General features: G+C 32.0%; 1 protein-coding gene across 4 annotated transcripts; it reads left to right on the plus strand.

The window, feature by feature from the left end:
• The first annotated feature begins 15 nt into the window (after nt 1–15).
• Nucleotides 16–22,540, plus strand: LOC122522249 (axin). 4 transcript variants are annotated; one of them, XM_043643142.1, is made up of 9 exons: nt 16–1,028; nt 17,226–17,381; nt 17,492–18,299; nt 18,747–18,911; nt 19,054–19,724; nt 19,880–20,193; nt 20,466–20,513; nt 20,580–20,761; nt 21,061–22,540. In XM_043643142.1, the coding sequence occupies exons 2-9, from the start codon at nt 17,297–17,299 to the stop codon at nt 21,185–21,187; spliced, it is 2,400 nt and encodes a 799-aa protein (XP_043499077.1). In that variant the 5' UTR covers nt 16–1,028; nt 17,226–17,296; the 3' UTR covers nt 21,188–22,540. The 4 variants fall into 4 exon arrangements, with proteins under 4 accessions (XP_043499077.1, XP_043499075.1, XP_043499078.1 ...); XM_043643140.1 differs by having other exon boundaries at nt 20,466–20,761; XM_043643141.1 differs by lacking the exon at nt 16–1,028 and adding an exon at nt 15,333–15,642 and having other exon boundaries at nt 20,466–20,761.
• Nucleotides 22,541–23,490: the final 950 nt, after the last annotated feature.

A 23,490-nucleotide genomic window follows, 5' to 3' on the forward strand; every position in this document is an offset into this window, starting at 1 on the left:
GACAGTGGCGCACTCGTGTCAGTACTCGATGGCGGCCGAGACGTGCCCACGAGCTAAGCCGTCTATGGCTTAGACGTCGTCGTCGTCGCCGTCGTCGCCGCTGTTGTGGCTGTCGTCGCCGTCGTCGTCGCCGTTGCCGTCGCCGTCGTCGTCGTCATCGCCGCTATTGTGACTGTTGTCGTTGTCTTCGCTGTCATCGTCATCGTCATCGTATTTACCGCTGTCGTCGGAGTCACAGTAATCGTCATTGGAATATTTTCAAATTAATCGTTACAAAATCATCGTGGATAAAAAAGAAATTCTTTATGAAAACGAAAATTCTCGTATACAATAATACGTCTGTTGAATCACCGTCCTGTCGGTGAAGCGCATTCACCGTCGTCGTCTCGAGATCACGCGTATTATCTACAACTTCACCTATACCCCACTCCTTGAAAATTTCATAGCCGTCGTTGCGTTGTCGTCGTCGTCGTCGTCGCCGTCGTCGTGCGTGTAGTCGTCGTCGTCGTGTCGTTACGTTGTGATGGTGTGGTGTAGTGGTAGTATAGTGGTATATGTGTTTCTTACGAATCCATTTGGTGCGGAGTCGACGGTGTTGTGCGGTTGTGCGGTTGCTTGTTCGTGCGTCTCATCGTGCATGCGTTCATTTGTGCGTTTATTCGTTTCTGCATAAGTAAATTCGTTTTCGTTCCTTCGTTCGTGCGTGCGTCTCGTGTATGGTTTGTGTATCGTCCTTTTGTCGCTGGCGTGGTGAAGAAGTTTATACCGGATCGTTGCTGCTCCGAAAGTAAAAATTAAAAAGAAAGAAAAAAGAAGAAGAAGAAAGAGGCTGCTAAGAAAGAGAAAGTGTGATAGTAAAACGCGATGTGCAAGCTTAACCGTTCGAATCTTAGCTCGAACTCGAGTTGACCCTTCGAAGGATGGACTTCCATCTCCACCACCTTCTTTTCCTCGTCCTCCAGCTTGATCGAAGGAACGCATCGCCGTCGTGGCATTGGTAAACACGACCTCTACCGTTTACGAAAACAGTAAGTCACATGTACGATCTTATATTTCAGTTACATTTGCTTGTATATTTGTTTATTTCTCTTTTTTTTTTAAGTTCATTTTACTATTCGTAAAACAAACTATTCTCGCGCGCCTTTTCTCATCTTTCTAGAAAGAGAGAGAGAGAAAGAGAGAGAAATAGAAAGAAAGAAAGATAGGTACATATACAGAGGAAGACGTTTTTTTGCATTTCAGTTGAACTATATCAGTCTCTCTACAAATACTACATCAGTTATCTATAATACATCAAATTTTTGTTTTCATAATTATTCGTGTCTAACGATCTTCTTTTGGAAGAAATTCTTGTTTGCAAAAAATTGAGATAGGGGTGACAGTTGTGATATTTTTTTACTCACTCCAACTACGCTACTTCATCGTCTTGTGATCTTTCTCTCTCTCTCTCTATCTCTCTCTCTCTCTCTCATTATGTTTATGCGTCTGGCTTTGTCCATCATGCTTTTATCCCACTCTCCTCCACTCTCCTCTATGTCACTTCTGTTGGTGTTTTCTCTCTCTCTCTTTTTTTCGTTCTTTCTTTCTTTCTTTCTTTCGTTTTTTCTTTCTTTCTTTCTTTTCTTCTTTCCTTCTTTCCTTCCTTCCTTCCGTCCTTCTTTCTCTCTCTTATCTGGCCCTCTTTCTTTTTCTCACTCTTTCCTACTGGTGCTGTTTCTGCAGTTTGCATTTTGCCCAGAGGGTATAAGAATAAGGGGAAGGAACACAAAGTAATACTTTAGACAAGAAGGGGATGAAGCCAGTTTATAAAGGAAACATGGGTCAATTATACGTTCTATATAGAAAAAAATATATTGTCATGTGTTCGCTATGATGTTTAGATTGATAGGAACTCTATTAATCCTTTATGGAAATAACATAGCTTTTTTTTTATTATTAAGCCGGTTTGTAAGAAAAAGATGAATCATTTATATGCTCTGTTTAGAAAAGAAAACACATTATCATGTGTTCGCTATGATGTTGGAATTAATAGAAACTTTGTCAATGTTTTATGAATATATTTAAGGGCATAACAAGGCTTTTTTGAATTATTAAGCTACTAAAATTATGTTATGCAAAAATACTTTCGCTTCCTACCATGTACAATCTTGGACTTCAACGTGTAAATCAAAAACTGACTTACAATTAGATTAGAAATGTAAATTTATATCTAATTTAATGTTCATTTTCATTTATTAAAGTCTATTTAATTAGATGTATTATTTATCAAATAATAAATTTAATAAGCTTACGTAGTATATGTTAGATACTATTTTTAAGCCGTTGATCAAATTAATTATTGACCAATGGTTAAATAAGCTTCTTTAATATTCTACTTGCATCTTTATTTAGTTAATTTGTTTAAGTATTGATGAAATAAACTTTTAATGCGTATAGGAATGCACTTGAATAATACAAATGTAGAGAATCTTTATCAGCAAAACTTAGGTTTTTGGATAGATACTTTGCAAAGCTAACGAAGAGTGTATTACACAAGTTTTTAGAAATATATATTTAATATTTCCAGATTTAATTATAAATATAGTCACATATTACTAAAAATCTAATATTTTTGTTTTAATACTTTATAATAAGGAATTTGTATAGAAAGAAACTTTTGATTAAATCAATTGTACTAATTGTTAAAAAGCATGGTGTGTACGTTGGTTGCGGTTTTGCCGGTATTCATCTGAAAAGAATTTCCAATAAAACCGAAATATAAACGAATACATAGCATTGAGTGTTTCATTTGTAAGAGAGAAAGAGAGAAAAGAGGTGTAGTGGCTGGCGACGGTGATAGGAACGGATGGATGATTGTAAAACGATGGAGACCTCGAATGCAGCAGTAGTTTTATTTAAAGCAACGATGATTGTTTCGTTAGAAGTACGAGCCTTCTCGTCGTCGTCGTCGTCGTCGTCGTCGTCGTCGTCGTCGTTCCTCGCTTCTGGTTTCTCTTTCGTGAAGTCAGCAGCAGTAGCAGCAGCAGCCAGCAACGAGCGACATGCTGCATTTACCGCGCCACTTTGTCATGTAGTAGGAGAGACGACTTGCCGTTTCTAAGAACACAGTCTGACTTTAGATAATTTAAAAGAAGATTATTTTAGGTTCACCAGCTACCAAATTGGTATCCTAACACTATTCAAAATCAAATGGTAAGGTTCAATTGAATCATCGATCACGTTACTTTACTTTATTTCATTTAACTTAATATCTTAAAGGGGGTATTCTGTTTTTATAAGAAGGTCAAAAATGGAATTTTTTATCTTATATAAGTAAGAATAGTAAATCAATTTGGCTTTTAGGGTCTTTTGGGTTATTTTTATTGATAATATTTCAAGATAACATTGTGAAATTCTGAAGGAAAATAGAAATAAAACGAGAAACAAATTGCTATTCGCTTCTACGGCGCCTCAAAGTTCACATAATTTTTATTCTAACCATTCGTTATGCCGTGAAAAATACCGTAGATTATTTTTGAAAAATGAATTTTTTCTATTCGAATTATCATCAAATTGTGAACTCCCGAGCGTATTTCGTTAAACGAAAGTAATTAAGCAGAAAAAAGATACGGTCGTCACCCTTTACTACTTGTAATTATCCACCCCTCTCTGTTTGTGTATAGGAGCGAAGTGTAAGTTACCTTGTTAGTACTTTTATCCTCCCCCCTTTAGTATTACTTTTTTGTTCAATGAGATTAAAACGATTCCTGATATTTTCGCGCGATTTTTTATTAAATATACAATCGGATAAAAAGAGGTTTAATTGTTTAATCATGTTTAGAATAAAAAAAATGTGCTGCCCTAAAAAATTTGCTCTTTTATATTAATTTTGTTCTATTTAATTACTACGAATATGAAATAAATATCTTTGTTAGTTTTAAAAAAAAACAGCTTGTGACAGTTTTTTTCTAACCATCCTATAGATCCAAATAGAAGATCAATTTTATCTACTATAAAAATCTTTCTCATTCGTTCTACGTTATTATCTTGAAAATATATTCGAAGCAAAAGTTTTACGATAGAAATATTTAGTTATGCTATTACTTAGATACTTTTGCGTTTGTTTGCCTATATTTTAATCAAAAGGAAACCGGTTTTATCGTACAATGCAATATGTATTTTAGAATGTTGTGCATTTCTGAGATATAGTTGATATAGTAATACGGGCTCATCGACATCTGGGAATAGTAACGCCGGGGCGGAAAGCTTCAAAGAGTCCTTTGAAGTTTCAGTTGATGTTCCTGAGCCGATTCCTCTTCGTTACCCGTCTTTTTTGTCACACGCTCGTTTACCCGCGCACTTACTGATACGTTGACTATCGCCATGATCTCTCTCGATACTTTACCGGTTTCAAATCTTCAAAGTATTCCCTCCTTTCTTTTCTTTAGAAATCGATCGACCTTTGGGAGCAACGCTTAAATATTTCTTCGGAATCAAATATTTCCCATAATCCTTGCATATCATGCGTACCAAATTATCAAAGCTGTATCTATTCGAAATAGGAAATTATTATTATTATTATTTTTCATTATTTCTTGTTAAAAAATTTTGGAACTTCTTGAAAAACAATTTATTTTCATTTAATTTGATTTATTTTTATTTTAATTTAATTTTTTAGAGCTTCAGCAATACACATACAAAAAAATATTAGTAAAATTTATTTATTGAAGTTATTTATTTATTTTTGTTTTCTATTCTTTTCTATCCAGGAAGATTAAACATTTTGTTCTAAACAATTATTGTTCGTCGCGCACTATAGAAATTTTGCTAAATTCTGAAAAAGTAACACTTTCAATAACCATTTTATAATTTGTAAACGCTATTACAAATAAAAATGTAGAGGGAGTCCACAGAGAAAAACTTACGCTGTATATTTTTCTATATACTGACCTACTAATTGTATAAAATGCTCGACTACTTCCATTGATTATAAGTATCAATGAACGCCCAATGACTATTAAAATCTAAACTATATGTTTACACTACTTTGTAATTATCGTTTTCAACTTCTCTCTTTTCTATTGAGAAATGGAATTTAATAGAAAAATGATAAAAAATAAAAAACACAAAATAAATTTAATAATATCTCAAAAGTAAATATGATATTTATGTTGAATTCTGTGCAGTAAAAATTTGCTGATATATAAACAAATATAGCGATTTCTAAGAATTTCTTTAACAATTAAATATTTTTTATTATATAAGGGTTTTCTATAGTCTCTACTATGGGATCATTGTATTATAAATATTATATTCTAACATTTAGTTAAACGCTCGTGCATTTTTTATTATATGATAATACATTGTTTAATCCTCGTACACATATACACATGCATGCGAGCGCATGTAAACTCATTGATTCTTTCAGTATGTATAGCGTATCATCACAATAATAGATTCATTAGAACGTATAATCATCCCTCCTATATTATGGTTAATTCGTTCCTGGATATATCGAAATCGTATTAAAATAAGCAAAACAGTATTATATAAACATTTATGAAATCGTGAGTCATAACATCGAGTGTTTATATATTTATATCCTCGGAATCTCCCCCCTCCGTGTACATTTAATATTAATTATTTTTACAAGCTTATTAAATATTATTTAATTCTTGTTATCATATAATAATTTACTTCTAATTTTTATTTACATTTATTAACATATTATTTCTTAATTCTGCCATTATTATAAATAAATTTACTAGTTTTTTAAATGAATTTCAAAAGAAGTTAAAACTGTGCTCTAGTCAGTTTTCAAAAGAGTGGGAATTATTTTGTTGTTGTTAATTAATTTTTATAAACTTATTCAGTTAAATGTCTTTGTCTTATTATAATTTTGTTTAATTTATATGTAAATTTATTAGAAAACAATTATTTTAGATTTTTTTATTATCGTAGTTAATACTTTTGTATAAACAAATATAAGATGAAATTAATCACTTACTGTATCAGTAGAATACTTCTTGTTCTCAAGATTCCAATCTTACATTTTAACTAAAGAGACATTTTAATGCTATTCCACGGAACAACTAAATTTTCGCAAAATCTCTACCGCTGTCACCAATTTGTTACGAGACGGTTCGCTTGTCATCGTAGGTTTAAATAAAGATTTGGAAAATATTTGGGAGACCTGGATTCAAATAAGTTTATTCTAGTTTAACATACAAAACGTATGTTGTTCGTTGTAAAGATACTAACAAACTGATTTCCAAATTTCTTTTGCTTCCTTTATACGATTTTTGACCGCACATATAGTCCAATCAAAAAGTAGAAAGAAAAATTCTAAAAATAAACATTTTCGATAAATTAACCAAAAATAAAGAAAAGGAAATAAAATTAAAACATATATACATGCATACAATTGGTACACATTTTCATTTCCTAAATATTAGGTACAAATTATGAAATAATGAATGTAGTTTAAATTGTTGCCACATGTAATATATAATTGATTTTGAAATTGAGATTAAGAAAATGATATTAAAAAATTATATTAGTATGAATATAAATATGCGTAACAGGACTTGTAGAAAATATGTATAACACAAACATAAATACAATGTGTGTTAATATATTATCCCAATACCATTGCATGCTTCTTTCTTATGAAAAGTTGTAAAGATACATCATTTCTCGCGAATATTACAATTTTCTTAATGGCATGTCAGATTTATAAAATTGAATTTGTTTTTATATACTATAAGGATAGAGACTATATAAACTTAAACAAAAACTACTGTGTTTTAACATTATTATATTTTATTCAGAAACTTGATATTTCCGGATAAAATTTAACAAAAAACAATCATTTTGATCGAATGTACATTTCACGTGTTTTATTTTTACTATGTAATTATTACGCATATACATTAAAAGTGTGAGGAGGAATGATTCTTGCAAAATTATTAACATTACAGAATGCTTAATTCCGTAAAACAAAATAGCACTGGTAACATTATCATTTTATTTTACAATATAATGATTACCTATCAAACTAGAGAAAGAGATATATTGCGATTGTTATCATTAACAAATGACATATTATAATAAGATGCTCAATTTCCATTCAAAAAAATTGCACTAGTAACTTGAAACCATTTTATTTAACAATATATACAATTGTTACATATCCACCGAAAGGGTGAGAGAAGAAGGCGTAGTTGATCTCAACGAGGAAAAGTAAACTAAACGAAAGATAAGAAGAAGAAGAAAAAGAAAAAGAGAAGAAAAAACAGCATAAAAAAGAAACAGGAAAAAAAACGAAGAAAAAGAAGATGTATTAAATCGGCGGCGTATATCGGTTGTGTGTTGGGTATATGCTGGGTTAGCTGGCTGCGCGCCGTGCCGTGCCGCTTTCTTCTTCCACATGCAAACGTCGAGTATACATGCGTGCGTTCGTGCGCGCGCGTAATATCGCGTGCGGCGGCAAGATCAAAGGAACATTTCCTCCTTCCTCTCTTCGGGCTAACCCTCCTTCGTGCTTTCTCGAGACCGGCTCTCTCCCTCCCTTTATCCCACCCCGTCTCTATACGCACACCGGCTGTCTCTATTGAGTACGTGTAAACGCACCATTAAGTCTTCGTTTCTTTACGCGCACTTATTGTTCTTTCGTAATCTTTGCTCTCCCTACCCCAAAGCACCTCTACGTTCTGTCCACCTCTGACCCTTCCTTTAAGCTCAGCGTGTTTGTACTGAAATCTAGGATATAATACTACTATTATTATCCTTCTCTCAACCCCTCTCCAAAATGTAGTCTCGAGTGCTTTTTCTCAAGGTTCCTACCGACGACCACCTTGAGAAACGAGAATTCATTCTATTTCGGTATCATGACGTAACAGCGAATATGGAGAGAGGGAGAGCCCTCTTACTTACTCTATCATTTTTTCAACTTTCCTTCATTTATTCTTCGATTTAACGAATTTTATCTGACCATTCGTTTATGAATTAGCGTTAGAGTTTATTTGGATGTACGTATATAGGTATATATGTCTCTAAGGAATGATCTTCGAAGTTAAAGAAACTTTTTCAACGAGTTTCTCTTGAAAGGATTAAAAAGGGACACTCGAAAGTGCAAAGGTATATTTAATGAGATTTGCTTGAGAATATCCGGAAAAATTAAAGCTATAGGAAACGTTGGGATACGAGGAAGAAGAATTAAAGTTTGTCATGAAGAGATACAAGGATGGAACGGATCATCAGTAAAAGCGGCACGTCCAAAAAATCTCGGGTTTCGAGACCATGGACCCACTCTTTAGAATCCGCTGTCCTTATACCTGAACCCTATATCACCTTTTTGTCCTACCTTGTCGACAGAAGAGAAGAAAGCGCGGCGAGAGGATGTCACAAGATAGGGAGAACCGCGTAGAGACGAAGACGACAGACCAGGAAGAAGAAAGGTTGTTAGAAAAAGATGAAAGGAGAAAGAGGAAGCGAGTGAGAAAGAAGAAACGGTCTCTGTGGTACAGAGAGGGTATGGGGGCATAAGAGGCTGACGAGGCCTCTCCCTCCTCGGCCTTACGGTCACCATAGTTTCAGTCTTGCCGTGTTCTTCGTGTTGTGTAGGGTGCCGAGTTCCTCTCTCACTTTATTTCTATTACGGTTTACTACATCGAACGTGTGTATGTACATTTATATATTATATTTAATATTGCCAATGAGTAATAAATAATAATTCAAAAAATCTTTTCGAACGATTTTTTGTTGTGATCAAGAACGATTGTTAAGCTCCGTCCAGTTTAATATTTTTGAATCCCCCGAATTTTGAAGTTTTATGTAACTGATGGTATTGGAGAAAAACCACAGTAAGAAAAAGTTCAAAGATACCGTCCTTATGGTCACCATAGTTTCGGTCTTACTGTGTCCTTCGTGCTCTGCAGGATATCGTGTTCCTCTCTCACGCTTTCTTTCTATTATGATTCGCTACACTAAAGTTGTACGCACTGTGAATAGTTCGTTTTTTTTTTAGTTAACATCCGGTTTTACTTTTGATGTTTCCAATTTAATGGTAATAAATCATTATCTGTGAAATCTTCTCGAAAGATATTTTGTTCTGATCAAAAACAATCGTCGGCTCCGTCAATATAATAATACCTTAGGATTTTCTGGATTTTGGAATTTAACAATACTGGCGGTATTGATCAAAAGCATAGCAAGGAAACGTTAAAAGATAGAAAATACAATAGAGGAGACGTAAGATACTCAAGTATTTCTGCAAAGAGTGTGGTAGTCCTGCGCGAGAACGATCCAACGGAGACCAGTATCGCCGAGGACGGTCGACCGTGTATACATCGTTGATGTGTGGAGACTTCAATGCCTGTAGTTGGAAAATGCTCCTGATATACCACCAACGAACGCGTACCGCCAACGATGTTGCGGTGCCGGTGACTGAAACGTTTCTGTAAAACCGGTAGCAGCCCTGTAGCTTTCGTTCTTCTTTACGCTTGTGTGACATACCTCTATCTATTATTTTTCTCGTCTATTTTATCGGCATCCAATAATAAAACCAATGTCTATTGTGTGTGCTCATTGATCTGGGATTATTTAAGTGAAAAATTAATTGCACCTCACGTAAGTGTCTCACGACTTTATGTACGTTTTCGAGGTTGTTCTTTGATTTTCTAATAAATATTAGTACAATTTTCTCTGTAAGCAATACGAAAAATGGGGTACACACACACACACACACAAGTAACTTTTTTTTTTAATTTATAATATATTGTAACTCGATACAGTGTCTAGTTTGTAGTTATGCAGTTATCTTTAATTTTTCACCTTATTGTTAGGCAAAAGTGCATGACGAATCTCGGCCATCGAATGTACCCGAGGGATTAAATATGTATTTTAAAATAAACGATGTTCGCAGTAAAATGGGGGGGGGAGATAACATGAAAATAAAACTTTTATAACTAGCATAAATATTTCTTGGTACACACCAAGTTCTACATTTCCACGCTCTTAAATTGCATACAGTAATTGAAGTTGCTTACTATAGTCCGTACTCTAAACATGAAAGTAGAGAATTTTCGTGCACTTTTGGTAGATGTGCGGTGGTAAGCAGTACCAAATACTTGAAGGTAAATGAGGAGAGAGAGATAAAGAGAGGGAGTAAGAAGTCTGCTTTGAAAAGAAAGGTCCAGGTCTGTCGATAGTGGCGAAAAGAGTCTGAAAGGATTAAATCGATCGTAAGCCGCACGTGAGTCTTTCGTTTCATAAACGCTAGAAGGTTATATTCTTAAAGAAGTTTCATTTTATTCCCTAATTTAAAAATCGAATTATAACTTGAATTCTTGTTTACATTACGTTCTCATATCTTTCGATATCGATTTTAATTAATAAATAAAAAAAAAAATATATATATATATATAAAAATATATATATATATAAAAATATATATATATATATATATGCATATAATATTTTTAATAAACATACTTTAATATTGTTATTATTATTATATAGTTATTCATACCTGTCTGTGCTTTAGAATATTACAAACACAACAATTTGTTCAAAATATATTTTAATTCAACATATATAATATTTGGATTCGTAAATATAATTATTATTTTATTATTTTTTTTATTACCTGAATAAAAAGGATCGTGATTTGATGGTTGGAAAAATTCTTAGAACGTCAGTTAAGGATAATAGATTAATCTTATTATTCTTTTTACTAAGATTATCGTCTATCTTTTCCTCTTCCCCTTTATCTATTTTGTGTTTTTTCTTTTCTTGAAGATAGCTGGACCGGTCGCATTCAAGTGTACTCTCTATCCTTTTCGCTTTTGTATTCACTGACATTTCGACAGGCGAAGAAAATCTTACCTACACGTACAGCGTGTCCTTCTTGGAAATATAACGTTCCATAGAATACAGACGAGCCTTATGTAATTCGTTTCAATTCTTTTACTAAACATATCTTTATCATCGAACGTGCTTGCTTTCCGAGTATCTGTAATCAGTGTTATTTGAAAAAATCTTCAATGGAGTTCATATAAACTACTACATATTCTCTATCGTGTTCATTCATACTTCCAATAGGACAATAGCTATTCTCTAATCCGCTCTTTCAAACGAGTCACCGTATATGTGACAAACGAATATCGCCGACATTTCTTTTCATGTGGGAAGCTACGAACTTTATTCTGTAGGAATACCATACACAACACACACCATAAATATATATTATTTCGTTCAAAAAATTGTCTATGATCAAGTTAATTAAAATTTATATCATTAGCAGTTGTTTATATCTCTTACTACAAATAGAACATTACAAATCTCTATTGAAATTATTAAAGCAATTATTAAGAAAATAATATATCAACATATACAAAACTTATTTAAGCGTTTTTATTATTATTTTAAATAAATCAATCGAGATCTTAATTATTTTAACAATTAAAAACTCTAGAACCATAACAAAATACATGCATATACATATGTGATAAATACAAATAATATAAATAAGTAAAAAATGTTGTAAATATCGGATAAATTGTGAAGGAATTACGTTGTATACATGTTACTATGAAAGACCGAAATTGGAGATTGTCAAGATTCACATGGTCGCTCGTTAACGCATATCAAATACATCGGTGAAAGACCGAATATTTGGGTTTATTCTTATCATTAATATTTCGGACATATAACAAGCGACCACGTGAATCTTGACATTCTCCGATTTCGGTCTTTCAGATAAATTCATAAAAGGAGCGTACATTTGAAACACCCGATATGTCGAGCAGCGAAAGAAGGGGCCTGACTTTCGAGCAGCATGGCTTGGCTGAGCGAAGCGTTCCGAAAACCTGTAATTACGGACCCGACGTACATCAAGCGATGCCGCCAGCCAGCAGCCGCCCGGGCAACCTACGTCTTCCCCGACCCTCTTTTTATCCGTTTCTTTTTTCCTTCTCTCTCTCTTTCTCTCTTTCTCTCGACGCTTCAGAGACTCGAGCTTGAAGAAAGAGAAAAAGAGAGAAAGCGAGAGAGAGAAGCAGGTAAGAAGAGAAAGAGAAGTAGAGGGGGAACATAGCGAGCAAGAGAGAGAGAGAGAGAGAGAGACCTGCTTCCCTTCCAGCGTAGCTCGACGCGATTCAGCTCGGTGAACGTAAGGACTATCCTCGTAAACATTGCGGTGTGCTTTTTTTTATACTTTTTTCTTTGCTTTCACACACACACACACACACACACACACAAATACACGCATATAGGTAAACTTGTAGGTATATATATATACACACGCGCGCACAGAGAGAGAAATAATTGTAATTCCTAAATAACGCACTCATTCAAAATATGTTTTCTCCTTTCTTTGTCTTTACTTTACCGTACCTTGGAGGTTGAATTTGATTTGTAAAAAGTTGAATTTGGTGTGCAAAATCTATGTACCAGTCCCTACTATCACTTTCCCTTCCTTCCCCATTAAAAATAAAATCGAATTTTACTTTCGATAATTCCTTTTAAAATAATTTCTTTTTTATTACTATTTATAGACTTATATGTATATTCTATCATTTTGAGAAATCGTTATATCAATCAGCTATTCTGAATTATTTTATTGAATTATTTTTCTTGTTGATTTCGATTCGCGATTGGGTTCGATTGGGTTTGATTGGATTGGACAAAAAAATAAATGATTTCATTGCGAACTACAGTCTTATGGTGATAATGCCATGAAGCTGGTTGTTCGAAGATCATGCGATACCACCGGCCATTGGTTCTTGTTTTTTCTTTTTCTTCTCTTTCTGTTTCGTAAAAAACAAAAGCATTCAAAGTAGCGTTGTTGTTTTATTTTTATTTTTATTTTTATTTTTATTTTTATTTTTATTGTCACATCCTTTCCATTTCCCTATCCACTATCATCTGCGCTCCCGATGTGCTTCTACTATTCTCGGTGAAATGAAAAGAAAATATATGTGCCGGTCATTATTATAAAGGTCTAAGTCAAAGAATTATACAAATTTATTTTTCTAATTCTTGACTTACAATTGGTTCACTGTTATAATTACCGATACGTATATACATATGTTTAAAATTTACTACATATACACGCAAGAAAATGTGTAAGAAAAGTTATATGCTCAAAAAGAACATTTTTAAATTTGACCACTTTATATTCGCACCTCGCGCGTTATCAAGGTTGCATTGCAGGTTCTGGTATCCATTCATCGTTCTTGGTCCTTCAAATCGTTCATGCGTTCATTTTAATATCGTTCTCTTTAGTATAGTGAAAACCGAGAAATGTTTCCAGATGAACGGCATTGATACTTTTCATGGATTCAACTTCCTTATACGCTTCAAAAAATCTCAATATCAGTAAAACCTTACTCGTATTATATGCTTCAACTATTTCTTTTTCGAGAGAGATTAGAAAAATCGGCAAGAAAAAAAAAGAGAAATGTTGGAATGAAGGAGTAAGAGAAAGATAGTAGGTGGAGGGGAAGGTAATGTCAAACAAAACTAATCCACAAAGGTTGAAACAAATTTAAAATCTAATTGAATCAGATAAATTGATATTTATAAGTCAAATATAAAGTAAAATCTAATTTAAAGATTTACATACTACATGGATTAAAATCATTGATATAATCATTGAGTCATTAATATGTATTATTTAAAATATATCTTATTGTATAACGAATATATACAGTTTTTGCACTCTAAATTAAACTTTTTGCAAATCAAATTTTTGGTAAAAAAAAACAACTCAAAAAATTGTCCAAGTAAATTACCAGTTGGATTTTAGATTGCACGAAAATTAAACAATTCTGTAGAAAAATTGTATTTTTCAAAAATTATGAACTTCATTTGAAAACGAATGAATTTGAAGTGCAAAACCAGTATTATATATGTATTGTCGATAATTACTAGTAGTTAAAGATTGGAACATGTAATGATTCTTATCTGCGGGTGAAGGAAAAGTTATCTAGTGGATCGACTTTATCAACGAGTTTTCTACGCCTGAGCGTATTCGCCCGCGTATAATTATATCTTATGGTGCCGCCGGTAAAATAATTACACCGACAGACATCATTAAGCAAAATTAAAAGTGAGGGTGATGCATGTGGGGAAGTGGTTAAGCTGTAAATTGAAATCATTATTTTCACGCTTTAAAGGCCATTTAAACTTGAAAACTTTGTATGCCTAACGATATTCAGTTAAACCATCATCATATATACATAACATAATACTCACATGTATAAATATGTATACATATATATATTTACGCGACATCTATCGATCAAAATTTGTATGCTTTAGTTAATTTGATATATCCGAAAAAAGTAGTATATAAGTGTATACATTCTTTTTTCCAAATTAATCATTTTGCAGATCATATTCATCTTTTTGCATTTCAAATTAATCCTTTTGCAAATAACATTTACCTTTTTGCAAACCAAATTCGCTTTGCAAACAATTAACAAAAGATGAAAGGATAAATTTGATTGGCACAAAAATCAATAAGATTTGCAAAAGGGTTAATTTGAAGTGGAGAACCTGTATGAAGATGGAGAAGAGTAACAATTTATATTGTTAAGTATTTTTAATTTCTAAACCAAGTATTATCGACGAATTATTCGAGAAAAAGTAATATGCTTGTATTATTATAATTTGTTGCTTATAAAATTAAAAATATAATAAATATAATAGACGTTTTACAAATTTTACAGTGCAATGTATAATTTTTTTTCATTTCTTTTTTCTTTTTTTTTTTAATTAATTACTATTTTAGTAACATATTAATTCGAAATAAGTAATAACTAATTTAGAAAAGCTTCATTTTATATACTTTTTTATTTATCATAGTAATTTTTAACAAATATACATATTACTGAATCAGAAACATAGGGTGAAATGTTCAAAATGAAATCACTTACTATTATAATATGATTAATATATTATTTATTTGAATGAAATTAATGTATTATTAAATAAAGGCCAATTTATGATTTATTAACACCATGTCATTCACTGGCACCACATTGGTGTCGCAAACAAATGTATTGGATGAAAGCTGGACATCAAAGTGTCAAATCATGATTGATCATAATGAACTAAATGCTCTAGGTATTTTAGTATTTTACACGATAAGAATGAAAGTTTTTTGAGTAAAGATGCGTTAATGCTTCTCATAGTTAAAATCTGAGATACCAATCTCTTTGTATATGCGGGTTTGAAAAAAGTATTACCATTTTTATATAAGATGCTTATGAGAATAGAAATGTATGCTTTTATGTACTTCATATATATATATCTGTATAGTTTGAGCAATTCTTAGCATACTTCAGCCCGTTTCAATTATTACTTTTGAGTATAGATTTCTAGTCTGCGCAGCTCGCAATCTGTCAGGATTTTATATACTCCCTACCTATTCCAACCCCCTTCTATTGACGTAGCCCTCAGTCCTGGCCAGGACGCTACCGTAGCTCAGTTTACTGCGAGCAGTGCTATCGATGGTATCGTATGTTTGGAAAGATAGAAGAATCATTTATATTAGACGACAATAATTCATAATAACATCTTATACCGAACTAGTAACGGATCCTATTAAGCTTGTGTATATTTCAAGCCTACCTACAGAGGGTAGCCGTCAAAATGGTATGTAAGCTTTTCACCATCCCTTGAGTCAGGTAAAAGTGCGGTGGAGTGAGATGATTCATTATGACAGCTTTTCATTTCGTACTTTCTCTTTCATAGAACTTGAGTTTACATTTTTCCATTCATCGTGGTTCGCTGCTTTAAATGATAGAGAAACTAAAAAACATAAGTAAATATAGCGCTCTGAAATTGTACATAGATATTCATTATTTATCACATGTTACTACTACCGTTACCATGTATAGTAGTTATATGATAAACATAACCCTTGCTAATGTTGTTGTGCTTTTATCATAGTTATATACAATGATTACAATCAATAATTTATCAAGATATTTAAAAAATAATATGAGTACATTATCTTTTCCATAATTTCATTGTATAAGGTGCGCAAAGTTTACAAGATGAGATTTAGTCTATATTAAATCTAAAAAATGATCTATAAGAAATCAAATTTCTATGGTTCTTCTTAACAAAAGGCTACCTTTTAAGGTCTTTTGTTCCCTTAGGTCTAGCTCGATACCATTATAACTTAAGTATTAGTTTTCCAGTCTATCGGATTCTTATTCCATAAGTATTCCAAACAGTTCTTCGATATATCGTGATACTTCCTAGGTAGGTCCAGATAATTCAATGGATTACATTATAATTTTTGTCGATCAATACTACACAAAGATGGTGCGCAGTCCAATAGAGGGGTATACAGAGTGATGGTTCTCGATGCGCAGACTGCTGGAAGGTAGACTATGGGCATATATACAGAGCCTTACTCCCATACTTCTTTAGAACAGAAAATCTTGGTGGGATATAGAATTCGTATATGACTCACCACAGAGCTCAATCGATCCACTAACCACGGCCCAGGCTCGGCTTCTTTGTTCGAAAGTATTGGGACCTTGTCGACATTGATGTTATGAGTTTTATGATTCTAATGCGAGCACGGTTGCGCTTGGTTCTATTTCTATTTCGCAGAACTGAAGTTATATGCATTTGTCTCTTTTACTCAATTTTTTATTATTGGTCATTATTATTACATTTTCATTACTACAAATGACATAGTTACCATTTATATATGATGCACTATTGTTTGCATAACAACAAAAATAGCTCATACATATAATATAATGCTTTCTACATAAAAATACGCGTAAACTTTCTCTATGTCATTACAAAGAATAATTTTGCTTATATTGTTTATCATAACCGAATGCAGAAGTTAGATTTAAAAGTACTTTCTATAATTTTGTTTTTTATTTTATTTGTATTTTTATATTTATCATTTTTTACTTAGTTTGTGTATTCAATTCCACATTGTACAATAACTTGAAATAATATGAACTATTGCAGATTTCACATTAATACACTAATTACTATATAATTCTTTTTTCAATTTATTTATGTTTTTATATTCATCATTTTTTATTGCATATTAAACTCTGTTGTTCAATATATTACAGATTTCATATTAATACTAGCTATCTATAATTATTCCCTTTTTTTATTTTATTTGTATTTTTATATGATATATATATATATTACATATCATTTACAGATTTTATATTAATATTATTTTATTTTTGTAGATTTGGAATAATCATGTCCACTAAGAGACGTCGTGGGCCACAATTAAGTTTAGATAATAAAATAATACGTGATGGCTACAACAGATAGGATGAGTGGATCTCGGCAAAACGAATCACGTTGCTTCAATGAGAACTCTCCAAGGCCACCAGTGCCTGGTAAGAATTGAATAAAGAAAAATTTGTAAATTTTACTTATATTGAGTATGAATTTGATGTAGTACATATACTAATAGAAATGACAACATTAAATGAATTTATTAATATAGGAGAGGAAACAGGAGGTCATGTAAGTAGGTTCCGTCCACAGAGTCCAGCTCTGACCCCTAGACGTTCTTCTTTAGCAACACCAACAGCATTGGGTTCTTGCGATGCTTCTGCACCGTTGGGTTTTGAGCCAGAAGGTTGCTGTAGAACCACCACTATGGAGTGTGATTCGTCTCCTCCTTGTTTACGGTGGGCCAAAAACCTGCATTCCTTACTGCAGGATTCAGTTGGTCTGGAACTGTTTAGAAAGTACCTGGATCAAGAAGGCAAACCGCATGCGAATCCGCTTAATTTTTGGTTTGCCTGTGAAGGCCTCAAAGAACAAAGCGATCCAGATAGAATACATCATCTGGTTAAGCTTATTTACAGAAAATTTTTTCTCAAATCTCAGCTAGCCATACCAGAAGATGTAAGAAAAGAGGCTAATCGTCGTGTAAAAGAAGGAAGAGTAGATGAGAAGGTTTTTGATGCTGTACAAATACAAGTGGAACGTCTCATCAATGAGACTACGTATCCAAACTTCCTTCGATCAGAAATGTATCTCCAATATGTACAGAATTCCCAAAATCCAGACTCTGGTGGATGTCCAAGCTCTGGTTCTAGTCGAGAAATGTCTGTTTCCTGTGGACCAAGCTTACTACCTACTGTACACGAGGATAGCGAGTTTGTTACCTCTGTGCACAGCTCGCATTCAGCGAGTGAAACACCTGGAGAATTGAGAAGTGAGCTGAGGCTAACCAAAAATGTATTGATAGCTACTCAACAGACTAGAGCAATGGATGTACGGCCTAAGCCAGAAGCATGTGCTGGGTAAATATATTATTATATCTTATTACAAGAGTATTGGCTTTTATTTGATAGCTTCTATGGTTCTTATGACACCATCAAATACATTTGTGTGAATGCTTGAATTTTATTAATATATATATTTAAGCTTGTGTGAATATTTTTGCCGAAAAATTAAAATTGATTTAATATTAAATATAACATATGTATAATATAGAGTATTTTTGTTGTAATCATAAATATGTTAATTGGATTCACACGAAAATAAATCTTGTACAAAGACCCTATACCTTATATTGAATGTAAAGCACGCTCATATTTTAATGTCGTTTTACTCTCATTAATCAGTTATTATTTAACATTATCAGTTATGATAAAAAGTTATTTTAGTTTTATTTTATTTGTTTATTTTTATTTATATATTTTCTGTTTCTTTTTTCGTTTGTTTGCTGTTTTTGCGTGGCGTTAAAGCATTTACTTGCAACATGGAGCTAGTCCGTATCATATGCACGTATCCAGACTGCACACACAATATTCTTCCTACAATCCAGTGTCCAGACAAGATTCAGAACTCCAAAGCTTAAGCAGCGATGCACGAACTGAATCAGACAATATATCCATCACTGACTCATCTGTGTAAGTTTATTATTTTATTTTGCACGGAAAGAAAAACAGGAAAACGTAATAATTTCTTTTTTTTCACGTTTGTGTACACGCGGAGTAGACGATGTAACAATAATAATTATAAAATATCTTAAATTTATTATTATGTTCTCAGCGATGGAATGTCAATGGGCAGCAGACAACGTAGTAAAAAACAATATTCAAGACAATCTAGAGGAGTAAAGGAATTAGCCAATTTAAATCGCGATCCAATGGCACATCATGCAATCATACCTCGAACACAACGGGTACCGCGAGATCTCATGCAACCTTCAAACCCAGAAGAGTTTGCACAGGTTCTTATAAAAAAATTGGAAGAAGTTAGACAAGATAGAGAAACGCAAGAAAAACTTGATCGTCATTTACAAGAAAGCGAATTACATAGTGTAGATAATTCCATGGAAGCCTTGCCTGGTAATAGTGCTCCTAAAGACCTTGCCGATGCTCTAGGAGAAAAATCATTAACCGATGAAGATAGTGATCAGGCGATTTTAGATCAGCATGTGTCAAGAGTTTGGTCGGATTTAACACCTTCCAGATCTCCTGGTCATTTATCACCTAGAACACATTCGCCCGAAAGAAGGCGTCCTATGCATAATTACCCAAGATCGTACAAACAAAGGAAAGAAAAAGACGTGTTTTCTACTTTCTCAGCGGACAGCGGGAATATTCACGACTTTCCAGAAGGTAGTGAACTTGTTCATGAATTTGGTTATTTTCCTAAATCAAAATCCGTGCCATCCGATTATGCAGATTCCCTCCATAAACAGGATTTTTATCTTCAAGGTGTGTTATTATCTTAATTACATTGTTTCTTATCCAAAAGTTTTAACGATTTTTTTGTTTATAAATTATAACAAATTTTATATCTATTTGCTTGTTTTATAAATTTCTCTCTCACTTCGTTCCGCTACATCAAAAAGTATTTCAACATGTTGCAGCTCATGATCAAAGATTTAGAAGATTAGATATGACAAGAAGATCCTCTACAAAAAAATCAATGACAGAATTAACGGACAGTGGCGTGAGCGTTGTAAGCGATGCTCCACCATTGAACGTGTGCAAAGATATTCGTCTATTATCTTGGTTGAAAGAATCAGATACTAAGAAAGCGGATACTAAGCATAGCCGGCATGGTAAAAAATACGGATCTCGAAGTGGTTCTCTGGAACGAACAAGTAGGGAAAGTTGGGGTGTACCTGCACAACCATTTGTTGCTGATCCTGGAATGCCTCCTTTACCACAACCACATACGGTACAGTATTAAAAACTGTGTTGACGTTATACGATATTATTTCTAAATAATTAAACTGATGTTTTTAATTGATTTTAAGATTTAATTTTTTTACAATTGCAATAAAAGTTATGAAAAATTTCTTAAATACAAATAGTTGACATTAAGTAATTTTAAAATAAAATTTTCAAACTAGTCAGTTTAACTGGTTCAGTAGTTTTGGTGTTAAAGGAGTTTGAATTTTTTATGTATGCATGCATATAAAATATATGTTCGTCTTTATCTATGAACAGGCAACTCAATTGGAAGAGGCACGAAGAAGGTTAGCAGAGGAAGAAAAGGTACGTGGTTGTTGTAAACAACGGCATGCAAGTACATCAAAACAAGCACATGATCCCATTGTACAGAGTCAGTGTTGCAATCAATCGAATCAATCTACGTTAAAAAAGACTAAACAAGATGCTGGAGATTTCACCACCGTTGTGTTCAGTTTCTGTGATGAGCAATTCCCTTATCGAACCAAAATTCCTGGTCGTAACGTCACGTTAAAACAATTTAAGGAATACCTTCCGAAAAAGGGCAGTTATCGGTATGTGTATATTATAATTAATTAACTCATATCAAATTTGTGTAAGAAAGACAAAAAAAAGGAATTTTACCACACAGGATGAGGCATTTAAGTACAGATTTAAATACTCCACCCTGTATAGATATTATTATAAAATTAAAATACATATTTCATGTGTATATTCATACAACAACAAAAATTATAATAATAATAATAATAATAAAATATATTATACGTATAATATATTGTGGAGAGAGAAGGGAAGTCATATAAATAAAATAGAATTAGTTTTCATGTTTATATTATGTTATGTTTTTCAGATATTTCTTTAAAACCGAGTGCGAAGACTTAGACGTAAAAGTTATACAAGAAGAAATAACAGATGATTCTGAGATTCTGCCATTGTGGGAAGGCAAAGTGATGGCACAAGTTAAGACGCTTGAGTGATAGACTGATAAAGCATATGTTGAGCAAAAATTGTCTTAACCCATCGGCTTACCTAATCGTCAAATTGACGGGGTCACCTTCGTGTGCCTTGAATTTAACCTAGTCGTAGATTTGAGGAATTTATTTGCGACGATATGGAAGGAGACCGTAATATATATATTTATATATATATATAAATATATATAAATCCGCAAGTCTAATTATTATTATAAGCTACTATCACTATTTTTGCATTTAAGAATTTTCTTTATTTGCTTTATAATTTAGGAATATTGTATCTTATATTTAAAAAAAGAAAAAAATCATCAATTTATGTATTGTAGAAAAAGCAAAAAAAAGAAAGAAAGATAAACTGGCTTCCTATCATCATCTTGTCGTTTTGTAATAGCCATTGTATTTTTGGCTAAAAACACTATCAACGATATCTTTTCTTCTTATTGTTTTCATTTTACGATTCCATTTGAATCCAAACACCATATGTATATGGTTTGGATAAAAGAAAAGAAAGACGTACCGTTCCCAAAATATATCTATTCCTACTTCCAACGGCCTACAAAATTGTGTTCACATAATTGTCATTGATAAAAAGTATAAGTTTTAGATGACAGAATTAGAAAAATAATTCATTTTTCATTCTACTATTATTAATGGCGTCATCATCATCCGAATCTTTAATTTTTTCACTTTAATAGTACAGTAGACTCCTGTATAACGCGGTTAATACGTTACGTATTATACGTAATATAAATAACATGCTTCGATGACTATCGTCGTGTTCAATTTGTTTTGTACATTTTACTTATTAAGGCAATAAAACTTTGTTAAAAATAGATTATATAGCAAATTGAAAAAAACAGGATATGATAGCTTGATCGATTTTATTTTAATTACTTAACTATATAAAAGTTATTTATTGAAAGATTAATTTATTTTTTTCTTATATAGCACATTATATAAGAATTGCGTTACACGGGAGTTTATTGTAATCAATTGTATTTACCTAAGAAGAAGGATATAATTACACGAACAAGTGTCTTCCATTATAATATTATTAACGATACTCTTTAATAACAATGTTTTTACTGCAAATTTAAAAAAGAAAAAACAAAACAAAGTAGAAACTTCCTAATTCGCACGGCCTGTTATATACTTAATAATTTTACTAAAACAAGACAAAGAAAATATTTTTTATTCTGTCTATGATATTCATCGTATATATGATGCATTATCACATTTACAAAAAAGGAATTGTTTCCCTTTTTTTTCTTTTTTTTGTAATTAATTTCAATGAATTAAGAAAAATTCTATTGTAATGTTACTTCGATGTAAACATTTGCTGTACTTTTATTCGAACATTTTGTTTAATTCAAATCCCTAAAAATCCTCGTTGATCTTCCTATTAATAATAATAATTTAATAATTATTATAAAAGTATTCTGTTATTTGTATGTGACAAATGAACATAGAGTTCGTTTATATTATTATTATTATTATATATATATATATATATAATGATTTCGTGAGGTACCTTATATATATATAAGTTCTAAGTAAAATAATAAATTAATAATTCTAATTATAATTTTTTTTTTAATGAAATCAAATTTTTAAGAGTGATGGTAGCTAACACAATGTTTTTATTAAGTTAATATATATGTGTATGTATTTATACTCAGTTAATTTCAATGACTGGGCACAAGAGAACAACGGGGATGATTTTGTTGCGTTAACGATTGGATAAGCCGATGGATTAATCGTAGTACAATAACTATGGTAGTCATAAGTTAAGTGCCTTAATATATGTCATTAATCATGCTGTAATTTCAGAGGTTGGAATATAAAATTGTCTTAAAGGGGAAACAGTAGTGCCTAATGTTTTCAAGTTGGATAGCTCATAAATGATACAATGTCTCATAATTTTTTATTTCTAACTTTGTTTCGAATGTATTCAGTTCTCATTGTTTTAAAAATTAAAAAGAAAAGAAAAAAAGAAAGAGAATTAAAAAAAACAAGCCTGGAAAATATATTTACAATTTATCTTTAACATTTCATGTTAACATTAATCAAAAATCGATCATCATCGTCTCTGTTTTATTACTTGTTAAATGTATGTTATTTGATTATTTATATATGCACAGTAAGGAATTTAAATATTTATATAGTAAGAATATAAAAATATATTCTTACTACACAAATACTTGATACCTCAGTGTATACATATATAATTTTTAATTTTATCTTAATATGTTCTATTACTCAAATGAATTACATTAAAAAAAAATATTTTTTGTTGATATATTGTC

The sequence above is a fragment of the Polistes fuscatus genome, unplaced genomic scaffold (genome assembly GCF_010416935.1).
Source record: "Polistes fuscatus isolate 324 unplaced genomic scaffold, CU_Pfus_HIC Scaffold5, whole genome shotgun sequence".
Taxonomy (NCBI): domain Eukaryota; kingdom Metazoa; phylum Arthropoda; class Insecta; order Hymenoptera; family Vespidae; genus Polistes; species Polistes fuscatus.